This window comes from Podarcis filfolensis (genome assembly GCF_964270895.1).
Source record: "Podarcis filfolensis genome assembly, chromosome: 11".
NCBI lineage: Eukaryota > Metazoa > Chordata > Lepidosauria > Squamata > Lacertidae > Podarcis > Podarcis filfolensis.
Window position 1 is genome coordinate 62055426 of NC_139613.1, and position 19262 is coordinate 62074687.

General features: G+C 41.1%; 1 protein-coding gene across 5 annotated transcripts in view; it reads right to left on the minus strand.

The window, feature by feature from the left end:
- The window catches only part of PIP5K1B (phosphatidylinositol-4-phosphate 5-kinase type 1 beta), a gene marked incomplete at its 3' end in the record, with an annotated part of 92932 nt that overhangs the window by 28130 nt on the left and 45540 nt on the right, over positions 1–19262 (minus strand). For 4 of the 5 annotated variants that reach the window (XM_083576910.1, XM_083576911.1, XM_083576912.1 and 1 more), the window contains 6 exons: positions 18539–18691; positions 13913–14212; positions 6524–6735; positions 4544–4627; positions 4393–4441; positions 3284–3368 (listed from right to left, as the gene is read on the minus strand). In XM_083576910.1, the coding sequence (XP_083433036.1) occupies positions 3284–3368; positions 4393–4441; positions 4544–4627; positions 6524–6735; positions 13913–14212; positions 18539–18691 (883 nt within the window). The remainder of the gene's footprint in view (positions 1–3283; positions 3369–4392; positions 4442–4543; positions 4628–6523; positions 6736–13912; positions 14213–18538; positions 18692–19262) is intronic. The other variant, XM_083576913.1, reaches the window with a different exon arrangement.

The window sequence follows — 19262 nt, forward strand, 5'->3', positions numbered from 1 at the left end:
GCGAAAGCTGTACTGGGATGCAATCTCAAAAACGTTAGAATGATCTCAATACGAATCCAAGGCAGACCTTTTAACATCACAGTAATCCAAGTTTATGCACCAACTACTGGTGCTGAAGAAACTGAAATTGACCAATTCTATGAAGACTTACAACACCTTATAGAAGTGACACCAAAGAAGGATGTTCTTCTCATTATAGGGGATTGGAATGCTAAAGAAGGGAATCAATAGATAAAAGGAACAACTGGCAAGTTTGGCCTTGGAGATCAAAACGAAGCAGGGCAAAGGCTAATAGAGTTCTGTCAAGAGAACAAGCTGGTCATCACAAACACGCTTTTCCAACAACACAAGAGACGACTCTACACATGGACATCATCAGATGGGCAGCATCGAAATCAGATTGATTATATTCTCTGCAGCCAAAGATGGAGAAGCTCTATACAGTCAGCAAAAACAAGACCTGGAGCTGACTGTGGCTCCGATCATCAGCTTCTTATTGCAAAATTCAAGCTTAAACTGAAGAAAGTAGGAAAAACCACTGGGCCGGTAAGATACAATCTAAATCAAATCCCTTATGAATACACAGTGGAAGTGAGGAACAGGTTTAAGGATTTAGATTTGGTGGGCAGAGTGCCTGAAGAACTATAGATGGAGGCTCGCAACATTAAGAAGAGGTGGCAAGAATACACAGAGGAACTATACCAGAAAGATATGGATGGCTCGTACACCCCAGGTAGTGTGGTTGCTGACCTTGAGCCAGACATCCTGGAGAGTGAAGTCAAATGGGCCTTAGAAAGCACTGCTAATAACAAGGCCAGTGGAAGTGATGGTATTCCAGCTGAATTATTTAAATTTTTTAAAAAATGTGTGCATAGGCACTCACAAAATACTTGAATGACACATTCCATGTTACAAAAGTTCAGATAACTTCCAATAGGTTATAGGTAAAGGTAAAGGACCCCTGGACGGTTAAGTCCAGTCAAAGGCGACTATGGGGTGCAGCACTCATCTTGCTTCAGGTCAAGGAAGCCGGCGTTTGTCCACAGACAGCTTTCTGGGTCATGTGGCCAGCAGGACTAAACAGCTTCTGGCACAATGGGACACCACGACAGAAGCCAGAGCACAAGGAAATGCTGTTTACCTTCCCACCGAAGTGGTACCTATTTATCTACTTGCACTGGTCTGCTTTTGAACTGCTAGGTTGGTGGGGGAGAGAGAGAGAGAGAGAGAGAAGAAGAAGAAGAAGAAGAAGAAGAAGAAGAAGAAGAAGAAGAAGAAGAAGAAGAAGTTGTTGTTATAAGCATCCCGACTACAGTGGTACTCTGGTTCTCAAACTTAATCCGTTCCGGAAGTCCGTTCCAAAACCAAAGCGCTCGAAAACCAAGATATGCTTTCCCATAGAAAGTAATACAAAACGGATTAATCCATTCTAAACTTTTAAAAACAACCACTAAAACAGCAATTTAACATGAATTTTACTATCTAACAAGACCACTGATCCATAAAATGAAAGCAATAATCAATGTACTGTAGTATAAAATAAATAGAACAGTATTGTAGATCAGGCATGTCCAACTTCAAGTAGGCTGCTTCCCCCAAGGGGGCAGGGATGGGTCCAGGGTGGGCGCTGGCTGCTTCCCCTGATGGTGCATGGGTGGGTGCAGGGTGGGCAGGCGCGTGAAACGATGCCTTATGAGGAACAGCTAAGGGAGCTGGGCATGTATAGCCTGGAGAAGAGGAGGTTAAGGGGTGATATGATAGCCATGTTCAAATATATAAAAGGATGTCACATAGAGGAGGGAGAAAGGTTGTTTTCTGCTGCTCCAGAGAAGCGGACACGGAGCAATGGATCCAAACTACAAGAAAGAAGATTCCACCTAAGCATTAGGAAGAACTTCCTGACAGTAAGAGCTGTTCGACAGTGGAATTTGCTGCCAAGGAGTGTGGTGGAGTCTCCTTCTTTGGAGGTCTTTAAGCAGAGGCTTGACAACCATATGTCAGGAGTGCTCTGATGGTGTTTCCTGCTTGGCAGGGGGTTGGACTCGATGGCCCTTGTGGCCTCTTCCAACTCTATGATTCTATGATTCTATGATTCTATGATTCTATGATTCTATGATTCAACTCTCTCTCCACCCCCAAGCCAGTCCTTTCTCTCCCCCCCCCCCAAAGCAGCTCTCTCTCTCTCACTCTTCAAACCAGCTGGGATGCAGAGCTCTCCCCAGAACATTACAATTATAATGGGGGGCGCAAATTAGCAGTGCAACAGTAAAGATGGAAGCTCAGGACTCAAAACGGAGCATGTTCGGCTTCCAAGGCAAAGTTCACAAACCGGAACACTTACTTCCGGGTTTGCAGCAGTTGTTTATGAACTAAGCTGTTTGAAAAACAAGGCACCACTGTACCTTGCTATGTTTGAAAATAAGCCAGAACATTCTCAACAGTTGTGCCAGCATTAGGTGTGACTTAAGAGTCACAGGCAGAAAAACCATTACAAAGTTTTGTGGACAGCCCACCTTCAGACAGAATCATAGAATCATAGATACTTCTAAAACAATTTTTCTGAGAGAACTTAAAGCATGAAAAATGTAACATATAACTTGGGAAGATTCTTGCTGGATCACACAAAGACCTGGGTTGCATTAAACAGTTTGTCAAACTATAACTTGTGAAGACCACGCCGACTCCTGGAGAGCAGTTCTCAGCCATTTTGCTCCTCAAAAATCTTTTTCATGCCATACTGTGAGCTTAGCATGTTGTGTAAACTGGGACTTGTAGTTAGGCTCTCTCCTCACTAACCACAAGCTGCAGCTGGTCTTAGTTACAGCTTGTGGTTTGTGAGCTTGACCACAAGTCCCAGTTCAGATAGAACACTAACGGAACCCTTGGTTTAACCTCAGCATAGCACAGCAGTAAAAAGCCACAGTCTGTCATGCAAAGCAGCCCCTGGACTCCATCTAGTCCTGCAGTCTGTTTTTGATAGCAGCCAAATTCTTCGGGAAAGCAGATGGCATACCATGATGGCAACAGCTGTCTTGCACCCTGTGTCTCCCAGCAACATTTAACATGGGGATCCCCTTCCTATTCTTCATCATGTGACACATCCACCAACAGTGCCAGCCATCTTACCAGCTAAGTCACCATTCAAAAGCTATTTTCAAGGTGTCTCCATAGGAGAAGTATGTCACATTGAGACTTTTTTGTAGAAAGCAATGAATAAATGCAACTAACAAAAGCAACAACTGAAGAGTGGCTCTAACTTCACGACTGGTGACATGGCACTTACCCTGATTCTTTTTGAATACCCTGGAACTCATAAACTTTAAAAACCTATCAGCATAAAAACTTGGCCTGTGTACTGAAACTGTGTCCTACAAGACAAAAAAATAAAGGTATTTAATATTAGGACAGAGAGAAAACATTTTTTTAAAAAGACTACAATGGAGAAATTCAACAATATTCATCATTCAGCAGAATGGACATCATCAGTGGAACAGATTCCACCTCTCCCTGAATGCCTCCAAAATCTGCTCTGGGGGCCACAGCAGATTTGGGGGAGGGGCTGCACAGCAAGGAGAGCAAGTCTACTTCTGTGACCTTGGAGGTCATCCACTGTATATGGTGGAAGACATTTTTAACAGAATTGTGAAATCTTCAATAGATCATGTAGCTAAAAAAATCCAGTGTTCGTCACTCACTGTCAAGGTATCATTGCCAACATGTACTGTTCAACTTCAGCCCATTTAATTTCATAATAATATTTACAGAGGCTCCCCAACTTCTTCAGGGGAAGTTAAAGACTGACTCCCTCTGTTTAAACATTGAGATGTTGTTTGAAGGCTTACTAAGGTGTTTATCAATTCCCTAACCGATTCATGATGAAGACAGATGTTCCAGATACAGTTGCCTGAACAAATAACAAGCCTTATATGGATGCCAGTCTGATGACGTCTTTAAAACATGCAAAGGGAGGCTAGATTAATTACCAACACTATCAGGGGGTTAGGATGCTAGCTGTTGTGCTGAATGTCTTTGCCACTGGAAAGCTTATTTCTTGTCTGTTAATTTAAGAAAAGTTTTTGCACTCTAGCCTTTGCAAATACCAGTTTTGTCTTCATCCCCAGTGAAAACAATATTTACAGTTGCTTTCCCTTTGGCCCTTGCCTCTCCCTCTCCTTCCATCTGTTGTTTACCCAACTACCACTAGGCAGACTATAAACTTTTGGATATTTGTCGATCGGTATTTGTCACTTATAAATAAGCAAATGCACCAATGGCAGTGAACTTCAACAGCATAAATATCCTCATGTCACACACAGTATGCAATTGTCAGCAGTAAGAGAGAAGTAATTAACACAAAAACCAAACATTCAAACAATACAAAGCATGGCTTACCCCATCATAAACAAGTGCTTTCCAGGAATGCTCCAGCTTCTTTATTAACCTAATAACACACACACAAGCACTTAATGACATATACTCCATCTTACAACCAATTTAAATCCAGCAGATATATCTGTATCCAAATAATGCTATTCTACGTTACCTGTAAGACTGCAGGATATCAATAATGCCCATAAATAGCAGAAGCTTTTCTCCTTTGTGGCTTTTAGCCGGAATGCCACCCATTCTAAGAGAAGCAACAGAGTGAGACATTATACATTAGATCTTCTTTGAAAAGTTAAAACTGAAACATACTAGCAATGAAAAACAAAAGAACCCATCCAAACTACAAGAAAGAAGATTCCACCTAAACATTAGGAAGAACTTCCTGACAGTAAGAGCTGTTCGACAGTGGAATTTGCTGCCAAGGAGTGTGGTGGAGTCTCCTTCTTTGGAGGTCTTTAAGCAGAGACTTGACAACCATATGTCAGGAGTGCTCTGATGGTGTTTCCTGCTTGGCAGGGAGTTGGACTCGATGGCCCTTGTGGTCTCTTCCAACTCTATGATTCTATGATTCATAGTGTTTCGATTAAGACAGCACATGCAAAGGACAACATGGTTTGGTGAACAAAATGGATGTTCAAAGCAGACTATCCTTTTTAGTTTCATTTTAACAAGTGTACTTTGGCTTCAATTTTCCAGTATAATCTACAGCATGATGTACAGGTTAAGAACTAACAACAATTGGAGCACAGCTTCATTCATTTTACACACAAATTGGTGCAAACAATGAGTGTGAATAGCACCACACAGTGATACTATCAGGGAAGGACTTAAGGGATGTTGATCTCATGGCTGCCGCAGGCAAAGGTTTTCTATTATGCCTCTATAGCAGGAGTGTAGGCCAACTTTGGCCATCAGGGCTCCCCACTGGGCCGGCCTGCCTGTTCCTAGCAAGCCAGGCTCACCTGTCCCACACCTAACAACCTACACCATGTCAGCTAGAGGGCCAGAACTGGCATGGCTTCCAAAGGAGCAGTGAGTTCTCACTTCAAGTGAGTTCCCCATGGTTTCTTTACTTCAGTGAGGCATGCTCACCTCAACCAACAGCAGGTGGGCAATGGGAGCACACCTTGCTCCAGGTCACCAGACATTTGAAAGTGTCAGGGGGCTGACTGCCTCAGCTGATCTGTAAATCTTTTTTTGGAGAAAGTCAGTAGTTGCAATTTCTGAAGCCACTTTTTCTCCCTCTTCACACACTTACATTTCTGTTACAACATTACTTGTAATCTTACATGATTAACCTTTTTCTTTATTTCCCTTTGGTATGTGCCCAAATAGTATAAATAATACCAGAGATTTAAGGTTGTTCCTGGGTTTCTGCTTTTCTTGGGCACACAACTGATAAACCAATCTCTTTTTTTGGGATTTTCTGGTCTGCGGGAGGACATTGGGTTTTCCAAAAGATATTTGATTCAAATCTATCCTTCCATCATTCACAAATTGAAAGCCCGTTGTAGATGTAATATTTGGAACATGAGGGAATGATTCAGAAATAGCCATTAACTCTTTTTTGTTTTAAGAACAGATTTTTAGGGGAAACAGCCTTTCTAGGAAAGCTAACCAATAGACTGAAACTGACACAGGGAGAAATAGAAGAGGATGCCTTCACTCCGGTACGGCTCCCGTTTATCACATACACAGCCCAACAAGACAACACCACAAACCCACCGACAGCATATGGATAACTTAACCCAACAATGCCACTCTCACACATGCACAAAGAAATCCAACTGCAGTCAAGCAAATGCAACCATCCAACCCCTAGGCCACCCCAACCTCTCTCACCACCAGGGAAACATAACAAGCAAATAGAAAGAGAACCTACTCAAGTGAAGCTGACACAAAAACCCCACACATACACTCAGCAAAAGAACATAGGCTTTACCATCCCACCCCCTCTCTTCTTCCTAACCCCATTCTGCACATAACACCAATGTCTCACAACAAATGTAACTGATCTGTAGAAAACATAACCTGAAAAAAGAGACAATGCATGTGCATTTGTAAACAAGGAAAATCTTTAATAAAAAAAACTTTATTAAAAATAAAATAAAAAGAGAACAGATTTTTAGGGACTTACGTGTTGGTACTCTCTGTGATGACACAGTCCCCAGATTTTCCTGGACCCTGTATTGATTCCATCGCTGTAGAATAGAGAACTCTCTGTCCTCCTGGGCGTTTAGAATCCGATGTGTTTTGAGAAGTTTCACCCTCTCTCTCTTTTGCAGCAGAGTCCAATATATGGATTCCCAGCAGCAAGCTATAATCCATTATTTTAAAGCTTTCCAGTACCTAGTAATAAAGATGTTTAGATTGAAATTGGTTATGTTGCCAAAACCAAAAGGCTGAATTCACAGAGGTAAAACAAAAACAAAAAAAAACGTTCTAAGGATATGCAACAAACAATCTGGCATCAGATATCAAATCCAAGCTCTACCAGCTACAGAATGATGTGAATTTTACAAAACAGAGAAGAGATAAACAAAATAACCAAGAGACTAGAACCTAGTAATAGACTTTTTGTAGTACAAAATTCAAAGGCCACTGCATTTCTGTTACGCATTTCATAAATCTGCATTAAGAAACAGTCAATATGAGAAATGAATATGCAAAGTTATTAAGAGATTATTCTTATTTATTATTGTCTAAATATGGAAACCAGTGCTATTTTTCTAGAAAAAGAGGTGCCGGAATTCACCACGAACACCTCCCTTGTTCTCTTATAATGAAAATGGTGCCCAACTGAGAGGTGCTGGAAATGAGTTCCGGCTGGGAAAAAACCCCTGAAGGCAACATATAAGCTTTATTTGATAACCAACAAACTAAAGTTATTTTCACATGCAAGGTTTACTTGCCATCATTGTGGTTTAGATATGTGGTTCAGTGTTCATTCTGTGGGAATAGCATGAGGGAGGGAACATTCAAGGTCCTTTATCCCAAGTTTAGTGATTAGTATAATCTACACCACTTTGAACAAATTGAGTATTTCAGTATATCAGCATCAGTATATGCTTTGTATGGGACAATACTTGCAACTGGTACAAAGAGAACAGCTGTTGGTATCCAGTAAAACATTAAAATTATAAACAGTAATAAAACTATGTTATTAACAGAAAAATATTACAGGTAACCTGGTAATATTTCTGCACTTTTAACTGGGTAATTACAGGCTTTAGGAAAGGAGAGGGCACCAGTTTGCACAAAGAATAGTAAAGACAAATCTGTGTGTGTGATAGAAAAATGTGGCAATGCTCCTCCATTGCTTTTCTTTTCCTGCAGTGTCAGTCTGACTCCAGGGAAACAATAACGTGTCAATAATAATGCTGCATTGTTGATTAATTTTTATTGACAAACAGAAGAAAGTCAACAACTCTGAAAGTTATTGAAAAATTAAAGGAAGAGCTATTGATTCCTTTCTATAAGTTAATTGCAATACTGAAATACAACTCAGCTCAAATCACAGAACTGCAGAGTTGGAAGGGACCCCCAGGTCATCTAGTAACAACCCCCTACAATGCATGAATTATTTGCATTTTAATATTTGCATTTGTATTTTATTTACTACAAATCCATGTCAGGTATGTAAAATCTTTAAGATGAATGAAATTTCCTGCAATATTTTGTGTTTGTGTGTTTTATCAAGATATAGCTGCTTCTGCAGACTGTTACTATCACACTACAGTACCACCTTCCCACATGGTCCCATTAACAAAAGTCCTATTTTCAGTGAGAACTGTGAACTTTTTGTTATTGACAGATGATTAGTTTTTCCTTCTTCTGTAGAAACTAAACATTCTCTTACCATCAGAGAATTTATACTGCAGCAACCAAGCGCCCAATAAAAAATGAGGCTACTACTGCATAGTCAATATTTATACCACACCAGAAAAACTAGAAAAGCAGACACTTAAATTTCAGCAAAGTATGCAATTTTTCCTCTTGATCCCTGAGCACATAGTCAGTTGCATCTCAAAGCTTAGAAGGATTATGATTGAAAGCCTTTATTGTGCTAACCACAGGTTCAGTGCTTTTTGTGTGTGACACTTCTCACCGGTCAGGAATCGTGCCACCCATTTTTGCTGCTGCCTATGCTAGTTGTTTTGTGCTGTCACTCGTGGCACTTTTATCAAGATATGACTACTGGCACTTCATTTTTACCAAAACAGTTTTCAAGCATAAAGGATGCTTGAACCTCACATGTAAACACACAAAGGCATAAAACACAGAGCATTCAATGCACAATGATAATAAATGAAAGCATTTCACCATAAAATGTGTAACTTAAAATAAGGCTTGCCATGTTTCTGGGGTCGCTTGCAATCTGTCCCCAGACTGTTCAGGTCAGCCCCTCAGTCCCGCCTCAGTCCCTCTTAGATACTTCCGGCCTCCACCTCTGCACCTGCAGAGAGCATCACGATATCTGTATCCTCTCATTGCATATACTCTCAGGCCTCCATCACACCGGGGGGGGGGTGTGTGTGTGTGTATGTGTGTGTGTGTGGCGTGTGAGATTATCTTCCTTCTAAACCACCCAGACCAGAACACAGATCATTAAATATAAACCTAGATTTAATTAAGGAATGTTACATTCAGAACAGGCAACCGTCACATACAAAAGTTTTACAGTTAAATATTACTAACCTGGCACGACATCCCTCACTTTTCTCCCTGCTTCTTCACTCCTCTCTCAGTATCTCCCTCTTACTGCCTATTCCCATATTCATTCTTCCACTTATCCTTTTATTAAAAGGATGCAAACATTTTTATCATGGAATCAAGACGACATAGAGCCTTTTCCAGATAATTATTTGCATTACGACACCCCTCCTCCCTGAGGCCTTAGAAGTTTGTCTACTTTTAAAATCTACTAAAGCAAAAAGACTCCAACATCCTAACTCTGCTATTGTTAAAATCCCAATAGGAGAGCATCAAAATATCAAATATTCAGAAAATTGTCTCTGTTGTTTACAGGGTCTGTCCTGGCTTTTGCAAATGATTGCCAGCAGGAAGAGAACAAGATGCCGTGCCTATCCCAAACCTTCCTGTGATGACTTCAAATTCCATTGCAAAAGGTAAATATTGGCAACCATTGTGAAGCCATTCAGAAGCAAGCCCAGAACCAGTAGCCTTTTCACAGAACCTTTTCTATGGAAATGTAGAAGCAGCTGCTTCACTTTAATAATCTGACCGCCTTTTTAGTTGCAGGGGTAGATTTACAAACAGGCAGACTAGGTTGGAAGCCCAAAGTTTTCATGGGTATCACTGTCTTTTCAAAGGGGAAAAAAGCATTTTGCAAAAACACAGGCAAACAAATGGTTAATATAATACTGTTACAGTGCAGGAGAAGCCCTTGTTAGCAAATAGGTTTGACACAGTTTTGAAGACACTTTCAATACCAAGCTATAAGACATTATGAATTTATGAATGAATTTGGTGCTGTTCATACCCAGTTTGAGTAATTGGGGTACTATATTTTATTATGTATTTCATTTTCAACCTACCCTTCATCAAACAATTGATCCCAGGGCAGCATACATCAGACATAAAATACAACTAAACAATTCCAATAAAAATATTAAAGCAATATAAAATTAATCCGCGTAACCTCTACTCAAAAATCAGCGGCCTGATGATGGCTAAAGAGGCAAGTTTTTAGCTGGTGTCAAAGACTAACCATTCTTGGCACCAGCCAGCTTTCAAGAAGGAGGACATTTCACAGCGGAGGAGCTGCCACTGATGAGATCCTTTCATGAGCTGTAAAGGTACAAACCTAATTTGAAAATGGTCTAACAAGCAGGGCAGCACCAGCAGATATCAACACACAAGGCAGAATGGTACAAGGAGAGGTACCACACTGGGTAACTAGGACCTAATATTATTCCTTGGGCCACTAAACATTGTTAGACTATAACTCCCAGCTTCTCCAGCCAACTCAGCCAATACATCAGGGACAATGGGAGCTGCAGATCAGCAACATCCAACGACCCAAGTTTGAAGAACATTGGTTCAGGGCCTTACAAGTGGGAGCTTTGTCACTGTGGTACATTTTTACAGCCTCATAGTTTGAGGCTACAATAAACCTCTTGACACTCTAAGGGTAGAAGGAGCATGTGGATGTCCAGAGCAGATATTCTGCATGGTCACTAATAGCTTGATTTCATGGAATATTCATTTCTGGAGACCAAAGATGAGGAACAGTGCCTTTTGTTAGGAAGAATGTCTCATGAGCATGCAGCTGATTATTAGATCATCTCCAAATTCACACTCAAAATCCAAACAAAAGATGGCTTCATGTTCACTAACACGACTTGACATCGGGTTGCGCTGCGCCAATGAACATGGCAATCTGCCCATGAGGAATGCCCTTTTTGTTTTATAACCCCATTTCAACCAGGAGACATCTAAAGGCAGCCTTGTATAGGGAAGCTTCTTAAGGCTTAATGTTTTACTATGTTTTTATATATGCTGGCAGCTGCACAGAGTGGCTGGGGCAACCCAGTCAGATGGGCTGGGTACAAATAATAAATTATTAGTATGTTGTTGTTGTTGTTGTTTTCACATCAGAACATTTTCATCCAATGCACTTTTTATTCTCTGATTTACTCCTTTTATGACCCCTACAAAACAAGCTGCCAACGTGGTCTCCCCAGATGTTGCTGGACTCCGACTCTCCTCTGACCTGACCGCTGGCCATGCTGGCTGGAACTGACAGGGGTGTCCAACAACCTCTGAGGGGCCCCATGTTGGCCACACCTGCCTAAGAGTCTTTCCCTTATTTTGTTCCCTAGCAGCATCCTAGGAGACAGGGCAACCTCCCTGCCCTCTGCACAGGGAGGCTCGGCAGACATCTCTACTGTCATAATTTTGGTGACAGGCAAAGACCTTTTAATCTCCCAGGCTTTAAAAAACCCAAAACCATTTGTACCTTGTTTTATGCTGCTTTCAACTGCGGTATCTAATGCCAACTCTCACACTGATCCAGTGAGGTTTGCATCAGTGACGTGGGGAGGGAGGCTTCTTCTGTCGCTTTGCACACCCAGCTGCAGTCTCATGTGCAATGCCCACCCCCCCAATATGCTCCAGCGGGTGAGAGGGATCCTCTCACAGAGTGCGGAAGGGATGCCGTGGAGGGTCCAGGAGAGAAAAATCCGCAAAAGTCGCCTGCCTCCCTCCCTGTTTTACTGACAGAAACCTTTGACAGGCTAAGGAAGGGCCATGGCTCAGTGATAGGGCTACAGCTTTGAATGCACAAGGCCCCAGGTTCAACCCCTGGGAGAAGTGGGCCAGTGTAGCCTATTCTATAGTAATAAGTTGTTGGTTACTGCTTGGGCAATTGGCCATTTGCATGTAAGAGAAATAGGTACAGCACACGAAGCAACAGTATAAAATTATGCATAAAATCACATTGCTATCTAGAATCATATATAAAACCTACATCCTAAAAATACACAACTCATAGAGCCTGCTAAAATGAGTGTACCACTGCTGAGGTGAAATCTGCCCAAATACTACTTGTCTAACTGTATGCATGCCAATAGAAATTATATCCCAAAACTGCTCCAGCATAAGGCAGCTTTCTCTTTTCCTGTCATCAGCATCAAGGACATAATGCAATGCAACCCTCTATCGTTTTTATTGTATATTTTTATGTTTTATCATAGGTTGTATACTCCCTTGGAAACTGACGCTGAAGGGCTCCATAGAAAGTTGTTAATAAAAATAAACTTTTAATAAAAAAAACAAGTTACTACAAGGCTTAACTTTCAGTGACTGTACCTCAAGTCTGGATTAGCAGTTCTACTCCAAAAACATTTAACGTAACCATGTTACTCTGGGTTTGGTATTGCAGTTTGATACTGCTGATGCATCACATCATATAGTAATAGCAATTTCTGAAATGGCTTAAGAGCTACATGATGTACAAAACACATAAAAAATAGACACAGCCCAAAAGGCTTACATGCTTTCTTTAGAAAGGAAGTTGAAAATAGAACAAAACATAAGAAGGCAGCAACAACCATTAAACATAGGCTTCCTGAAAGATGTTTTAAGAAGAGGTAGATAATCAACTCAGTAATACTTTTCACAAATAAGCAGCGATAAGACAAAAAGCATATAATGTAGGCAAAAAATAAGGGAAAAGACATGTAGAAAGCCAAGATGAGAAATCAGCAGGAGCTAGACCATGAATACATACAAAAAGGCAAGTTAACAGAACCTTTTATGCAAAATGGGCAAGGTAGGAGAGCAAAGAAAAACCAAGAGCAGAGAAACATTGTGTGCATCTGAGCCGAAAAAGTTAAGTAGGTGGCAAAATGCAAAACAAAAACAAGAGCCATAAGGTGGGATAGAGAAGACCAACTAAAAGGACATTACAACAAGTCAATTGGGGGAAAGAAGATAATGAACAAGGTATGGGAAGCTGTCAGAGAAAGAAAATACTAAATCCGGGGGGTTGAGAATGACATAAGAATCCAAACACAAAACCAAGATCTTTAGCTTGAAAAGAAAGAAAGAGGGTGAGGGGATTAGAAATCCCATCTCTGAAAGACTTGGCCTTAAAAGAAAAGAAACCACACAGAGATAATAGCAAGATGTAAAGATGAAAGATTAACCAAATAAGAACATAAGTTAGAAAAGTGTCTCTGACCACCATCAATGTACAGTCAAATCCCATCATATGTGGAGGGTTTGTTCAAGGGTTGAGCATAGCAGAAGGGCTGTGGGGGGGCCTCCCTTGCACCTTCAGTGCCTTGCCTCCCTCCTCCACCTGTGAGCTGGCCAACAGAAGGGGGGAGGGCAGGCAGAGAGAAAGGAAGGCAGAAGGGAGGAGCAGAGAGAGCTGCAGGCAGAAGAAAAAGGCTGGAATGGAGCCGCAGCCCAGCGTGTCTAGTTGAAATCATGTATGGGAAATGCACGCAAGACTGCAGAACGACGATTCATAATGAAAGACTGAATAAAGTGCCATCCTATGCATGTTTTCTCAGAAATAGGTCCTATTGAGATACCCCTGAACAAGTGTATATAGGACTGCAGCCTAAGAGAACCTAAAGGGTAAAGGCAAAGAATAAAAACAAAGGGCCCAACAGGGAACCTGGAGAGTTCCTAACAGACTGGAAAAAAGAAGGAAAGATCAATTAAAGGAAACACAGTTAGGTGTGGTTAGAAAGGAAAAGACAGCAATCAAGAACACAACCATGAGACACCAAAATCATACAAAGAATATCACATTTACTACCTCTTGTTTCATCTTTCCACCTACTTCCTTTCAACAGTTCCCTTTTATACCCTTCAAGCCAAAACTATATTTTGTTAACACAAACAAGGGAGTCTGCTGGCAGCTTCAAGATGAAATGCAGTTATTGTGAACAAGAACTATTTTATGGACAAGAGCCCATTCACCCCGCACTGTGTAAACAGTGGAGTCATGGTCTGACAACAGCTATTGGTATCAAAAGTTCTTACTTACTCGACAATCCCTCTGTAGCGTTTTCATGAGTGCACTATAAGTCTCCGAGTCAAAATATAATCCTTCATGCATGTCTTGAAGAAAATCCAAGTCTTTAAAGGTGGGGTTGGACTTCTCTCGCTCTTTCCTGGATGCCCTCCTTTTGTACGTGGAGCCTTTCAAGTCATAGTTGAAATGCATTTTCAGTGATCGAGGCAGAACATTGTTCATCACAATTATCCTGATATTAATACCTCCCGACTGAACACAATACAGTCCATAAAATTTTGGTAGGAGTGTCCTTGGATTCTGGTTGAGATTCTTAAAAAACAAAATGAAGAAGCACCAATGAACATCAGAAGCACATTTAAAATAAGATTTCTGCATGCACCTTAATATAGACTAGGAAGTCAAGTCTATCCTAAACAAACCAGACATATACTTTTAATGAAATAATGCTTGAAGTGTTTTATTTTAAACTAAACTAAAAAAAAAGTTAAGCTCTTAAATTGGAAGGCTCTCTACACTGAGGACCAGTGGTGACAAGCAATCTAAATTATTCCATGCTTTGGTTTGAAATTCCCCCATCTGCCTTAACTATGGTTATGTGTTACATAGGTACTGACATTAATCGTAGTGAACATTAACCACATAAACTGACGTTAACCAGAACACTAGCCCTTAGCAAGGAGTTTCCAGCTATTTTGAAATTCTAATTTAAAGGGAAACCTAATTAATAATAGAGGTTAATGTCACTGAATATGTTATGCTTAACTGCATTTAAGGCAGCCAGGGAGGAAATTCTGGTGAACAGTAGAGAAGATGCATGGCCCACTTCTGATCTCTCAACTCTGGTTAAATCCATGTGGAACACATTCTCCCCACCTTTTCCCACGACGATCAGCCAAGAGGGCAGCCAACATCTGGCCACCCCCTTAAAAAAGCTAGGGGTGGGCTGCTCGCAGCCCCAAGATCCAGCTTCCGATTGGCTGAGTGGGCACTGAACATCCTTACCTGAGGGCCTCTTGTGGCTGGAGGGGGGCAGTGCCAGCCATCCCTTCCCCCGACCACATCGGAAGATGGCAACTTCCCTGAACCCACCATGGTCGGGCCATTCGGCAATGGAGTCGCAGGTGAGCAGATATTCTCCCCACACTTTCTTTTTTGGCAAAAGTAGAGCCTATTACTCAAATTTTGGACAGTCAGAAGGCCAAAACAGACAAGTTCTGAAATAATGACTAGCTGTAAGAGGTGGTAACAGTGACTCTGCTAGTATACAAATGCATAGTTTACTAAGTCTCACTCGCTGGATCATCACCTTGTTGTAGTGAGTGGGCTTGCATGTTCCTATGACCCTTGTGAGTGAAGCCGTTGGGAATCTCGTACTCCCAGCAGGGTCACCCAAGGCAGTAAGGTCAAAGGGAAGGAGCAAGACAAAGAATGATCCAAGAAGTCCTCAACGGCAGAACAGGCGGGTGATGACAAGCGGTATGTTACAACAGCTGTGAAGGCGGGTGAAGGCTGCAGCAGATAGGATCTACCGGTTCGTCATGACTACTCATGCTATTGGAACAGAGCCCTACTGCAAAGACTGTGTGTTGATCAGCGTGCACTGATCTACACATATAAAACAAATTCACGCACAGGCGTCTTCCAAAAACCCAACCCAAACCCCCAAAAGTCCCATGGCGACCGGCAAATTGTAACAGGGGCAGGATCGTGAAATCTGGAAGCCCCTAGTCATGAACTGGCACACGGGAGGTGGATACAGATTCAGTTGTTCTGACTCAAGGAACAAGGCAGTTGAGCCCCTCAGCAGCTGCATCCAGGACCGAGCAGCCCTTTTTAGGATCCACTCTGCTCACCCTGAAAAGGGGGAGGGGCTAGAAAAGGTGCCCTAAACATAGTCTGCCTCCCTTTTTCCCTGACTGGATTACCGCGCCCAGTGGGGTCACCACCTAGCGTTCGTAAAAGACAATTGAACTTTGGAACATGGAATATATGGACTTTGTCAGATAACACAAATAACAGGCATCCTGAACACAGAACTGCCATCACTGCAAGAGAGCTGCGAAGTTTTAACATCGATATTGCTGTGCTTCAACAGACTCGAAGAGCAGGCGAGGGACAACTGAAGGAAGAAAATGGAGGCTACACATTCTTCTGGAAAGGTCTATTTGAACAAGAACATCGAATACATGGGGTAGGCTTCGCTATCAAAAACAACCTTGTGAAGCTCCTGTCAGAAGTCCATACCGGCATTAATGAGTGACTCTCAACCCTTTGAATAAAGCTCACCAAAAACTAACAGGCTACTATTATAAGTGCTTATGCACCAACACTGAATGCTGATGAACACATTAAAAAAAAAAATTTACTCTCAGCTGGATCAGAGACGCCTATCAGAGATGCCTAAGGAAGATACAATTATCCTCCTGGGTAAGATTTCGATCTGTGGCCTGGGACTATTGGGAAAGAAGGAATTGGCAACAGCAACCAGAATGGAATCTTACTTTTGAAGATATGTGCAGCACACAACCTTGTTATTACCAACACACTCTTTTGAAAGAAAAATAAATTTAAAACTTCATGGAGGCATCCTCGGTCAAACCACTAGCACCTTTTAGACTATGTTATTGTCCGTGCTAAAGATCGCCATGATGTGCTCTTTACCAGAGCTATGATGAGCGCCAACGACTGCTGGACGGATCACCGACTAATACACTCCATGATGGCTATCAAGATTATACCTCAACGCAGGCTTCAAGGGAGGAAAACAAGGCAAAAAATGAACACTCAAGCCCTTCAAGATCCCATTAAGTGGGATTGCTTCCAAACAACTCCCCCCCCCCATTTTTTTTATTAATTTTCCAGATTTAACACCACACAAAATAACAAATAACAAAACATACAAAAAATAAAAACAAACATACATACAACACTTCTTACAGTTAAAAATCCAGATTACATTCCATTGTTGAGTGACTTCCTCAAATCCTTCCTGACTGATTTTCATCAAATTTCATTTTAGCAATTTTTCAATATCCACTTTCTAATAAAATTAACCTGTTCAAATTACTAACTTCCTTTTCATAATATTCTTAATCCATAATCTTATACAATTCAACATAATTTAATCCTAAGGCAAACTTAATAGTTGAAAGTAATTCCACTTATGTTATATTATAATATTTTGCTAAATATTCCTTAAATTTCTTCCATTCTTCTTGATGCTCCTCCTCTTTCTGCATATACAATTCAATGTATCATATGCCTTCATTATATATCTTTAGGTGCCTTGGGCTGATTAACATTCCATGTCCTTTTAAATATGTTTGTGATAGGAGGGTTATTGGTTTGGTAGACAATGTAGTGTGTGCATGCCCAGCGGATGACCTCCAAACCATCCTAAATATCTTCACAGAAGCTTATGAAAAGTTTGACTTGTTGCTCAACATCCAAAAAACCAAAGTGTTGCACCAACAAGTACAAAATAACCCCTCTGCAGTGCCACAAATCCAACTCAATGGTGTAACGTTGGAAAATGTTGATCACTTCTCCTACCTAGGCAGTTATCTTTCCACAAGGGTCAACACTGATGCCAAAATCCAGCATCGCCTGCGCTCTGCGAGTGCAGCTTTCTCCCAATTGAAGTGCAGAGTGTTTGAAGACCGGGACATTTGCAAGGAAACCAAAATGCTTGTTTACAAAGCTATTGTACTACCAACCTTAAGGTATGCTTGTGAAACATGGACTACTTATAAACGCCATCTTCAACTCCTCGAAAGATTCCATCAACGGTGTCTCCAAAAAACCTTACACATCACTTGGGAAGACAGGTGAACTAATATCAGTGTACTGGATGAAGCAAAGATCCCCAGTGTTGAAGCAATGATTCTTCAACATCAACTTCGTTGGACTGGTCATGTTGTGCGGATGCCTGATTATCATCTTCCAAAGCAACTACTCTAATCCGAACTTAAGAATGGAAAGTGTAAAGCTGGTGGTCAACAAAAGAGGTTTAAAGACTGTCTCAAGGCAAATCTAAAGAAAATGTAGTACAAACACCGACAACTGGGAAACACTGGTCTGCGAGTGCTCCAGTTGGAGAACAGCCTTTACCAAAGGTGTTATGGACTATGAAGACACTCAAACTCAGAAACATGCTAAGAGGAAGGCACGCTTGGCAAATCCACACTGTGATCAACTCCCACCCGGAAACCAATGTCTCCACTGTGGAAAGACATGTGGGTCCAGAATTGGCCTCCACAGTCACTTACGGACTCATTGTTAAAACAGTGTTTATGGAAGACAATCTTACTTGGCTACAAGTGATTGCCAAAGAAGAAGTTTAGTTAAGTACAACACCACAAATGCACAGTTGATTTATCAGCATCATGGCAAGCCATAACAACAGTTATGGTTAAAAGTGTTCATTTATTAACTCAGAATTTTAAAGAAGTTCTCATGCGTGTAGCAAATAGGAGCACAAATACAAAGGGGGAAAGCAGTATTTAAAATTTATCATGATTATGGTAAAGTGTTAAGTAAGCTATTAAAAAGCCAAGTTAAAATTCACACACAGCCATCACACAACCTCCCAAAAAGAAACTAAACAGGAAGAGCTTGGAATTTGAATTTATTTACCATGTAGTAGCCAGGCAACAGCTTCTGAAGGAACTCTGCTTCTTTGTGTTGAACTGTTTTGATTATGAACTCGTCATCACTAGTGACAAAGAACAAGGATCCACTGGCACCAGGATTGGATAGTTCTATTAGAGGTTCACTGCAAATAGAATACTGAACACGGAAAAAGAGAAATTTAATGCCACTATGGGTAATGGAACAGATTGCTACACAGGATCTTAATATGGCAAGGCAAGCTGTCCAACATGCATTGTCCCCTTGCTGCAGGAAATCCTTTCTCTGCATAACAGCTTATTTATCTGCTATAGCTGATCTACACATAAAAAGCCTGCTGCGGACTGTTTTTTCTGACACTGAATGTATGTGCAAGAGTGCAAAAATCTTGAGGGATTTTAACTATGGAGCTCTGTGCTTTTCTAGTTCAAGGTTACAACATATGGAAGCAAATATTTATATACTTTGCTAGACAATTACAAGGCAATTAGCAGATGGAGGTCTCTAAACTACAATTCAATCAGCAAAATCCACAGGAGTATTCAATTTCAATTACAATATTCCAGTAGAAATAATGACTCAAGCAGTTGCTGAGCTATCAATTAACACATCGGGTTTTAGGGCAACCAATTATAAGCTGAAGAATTAAATGCATGGTCAAGAACTACAATTCTTCACAGCACATTCTATAGAAACAGAAAGCTATTCCATACCACTCCTATTTTTGTAG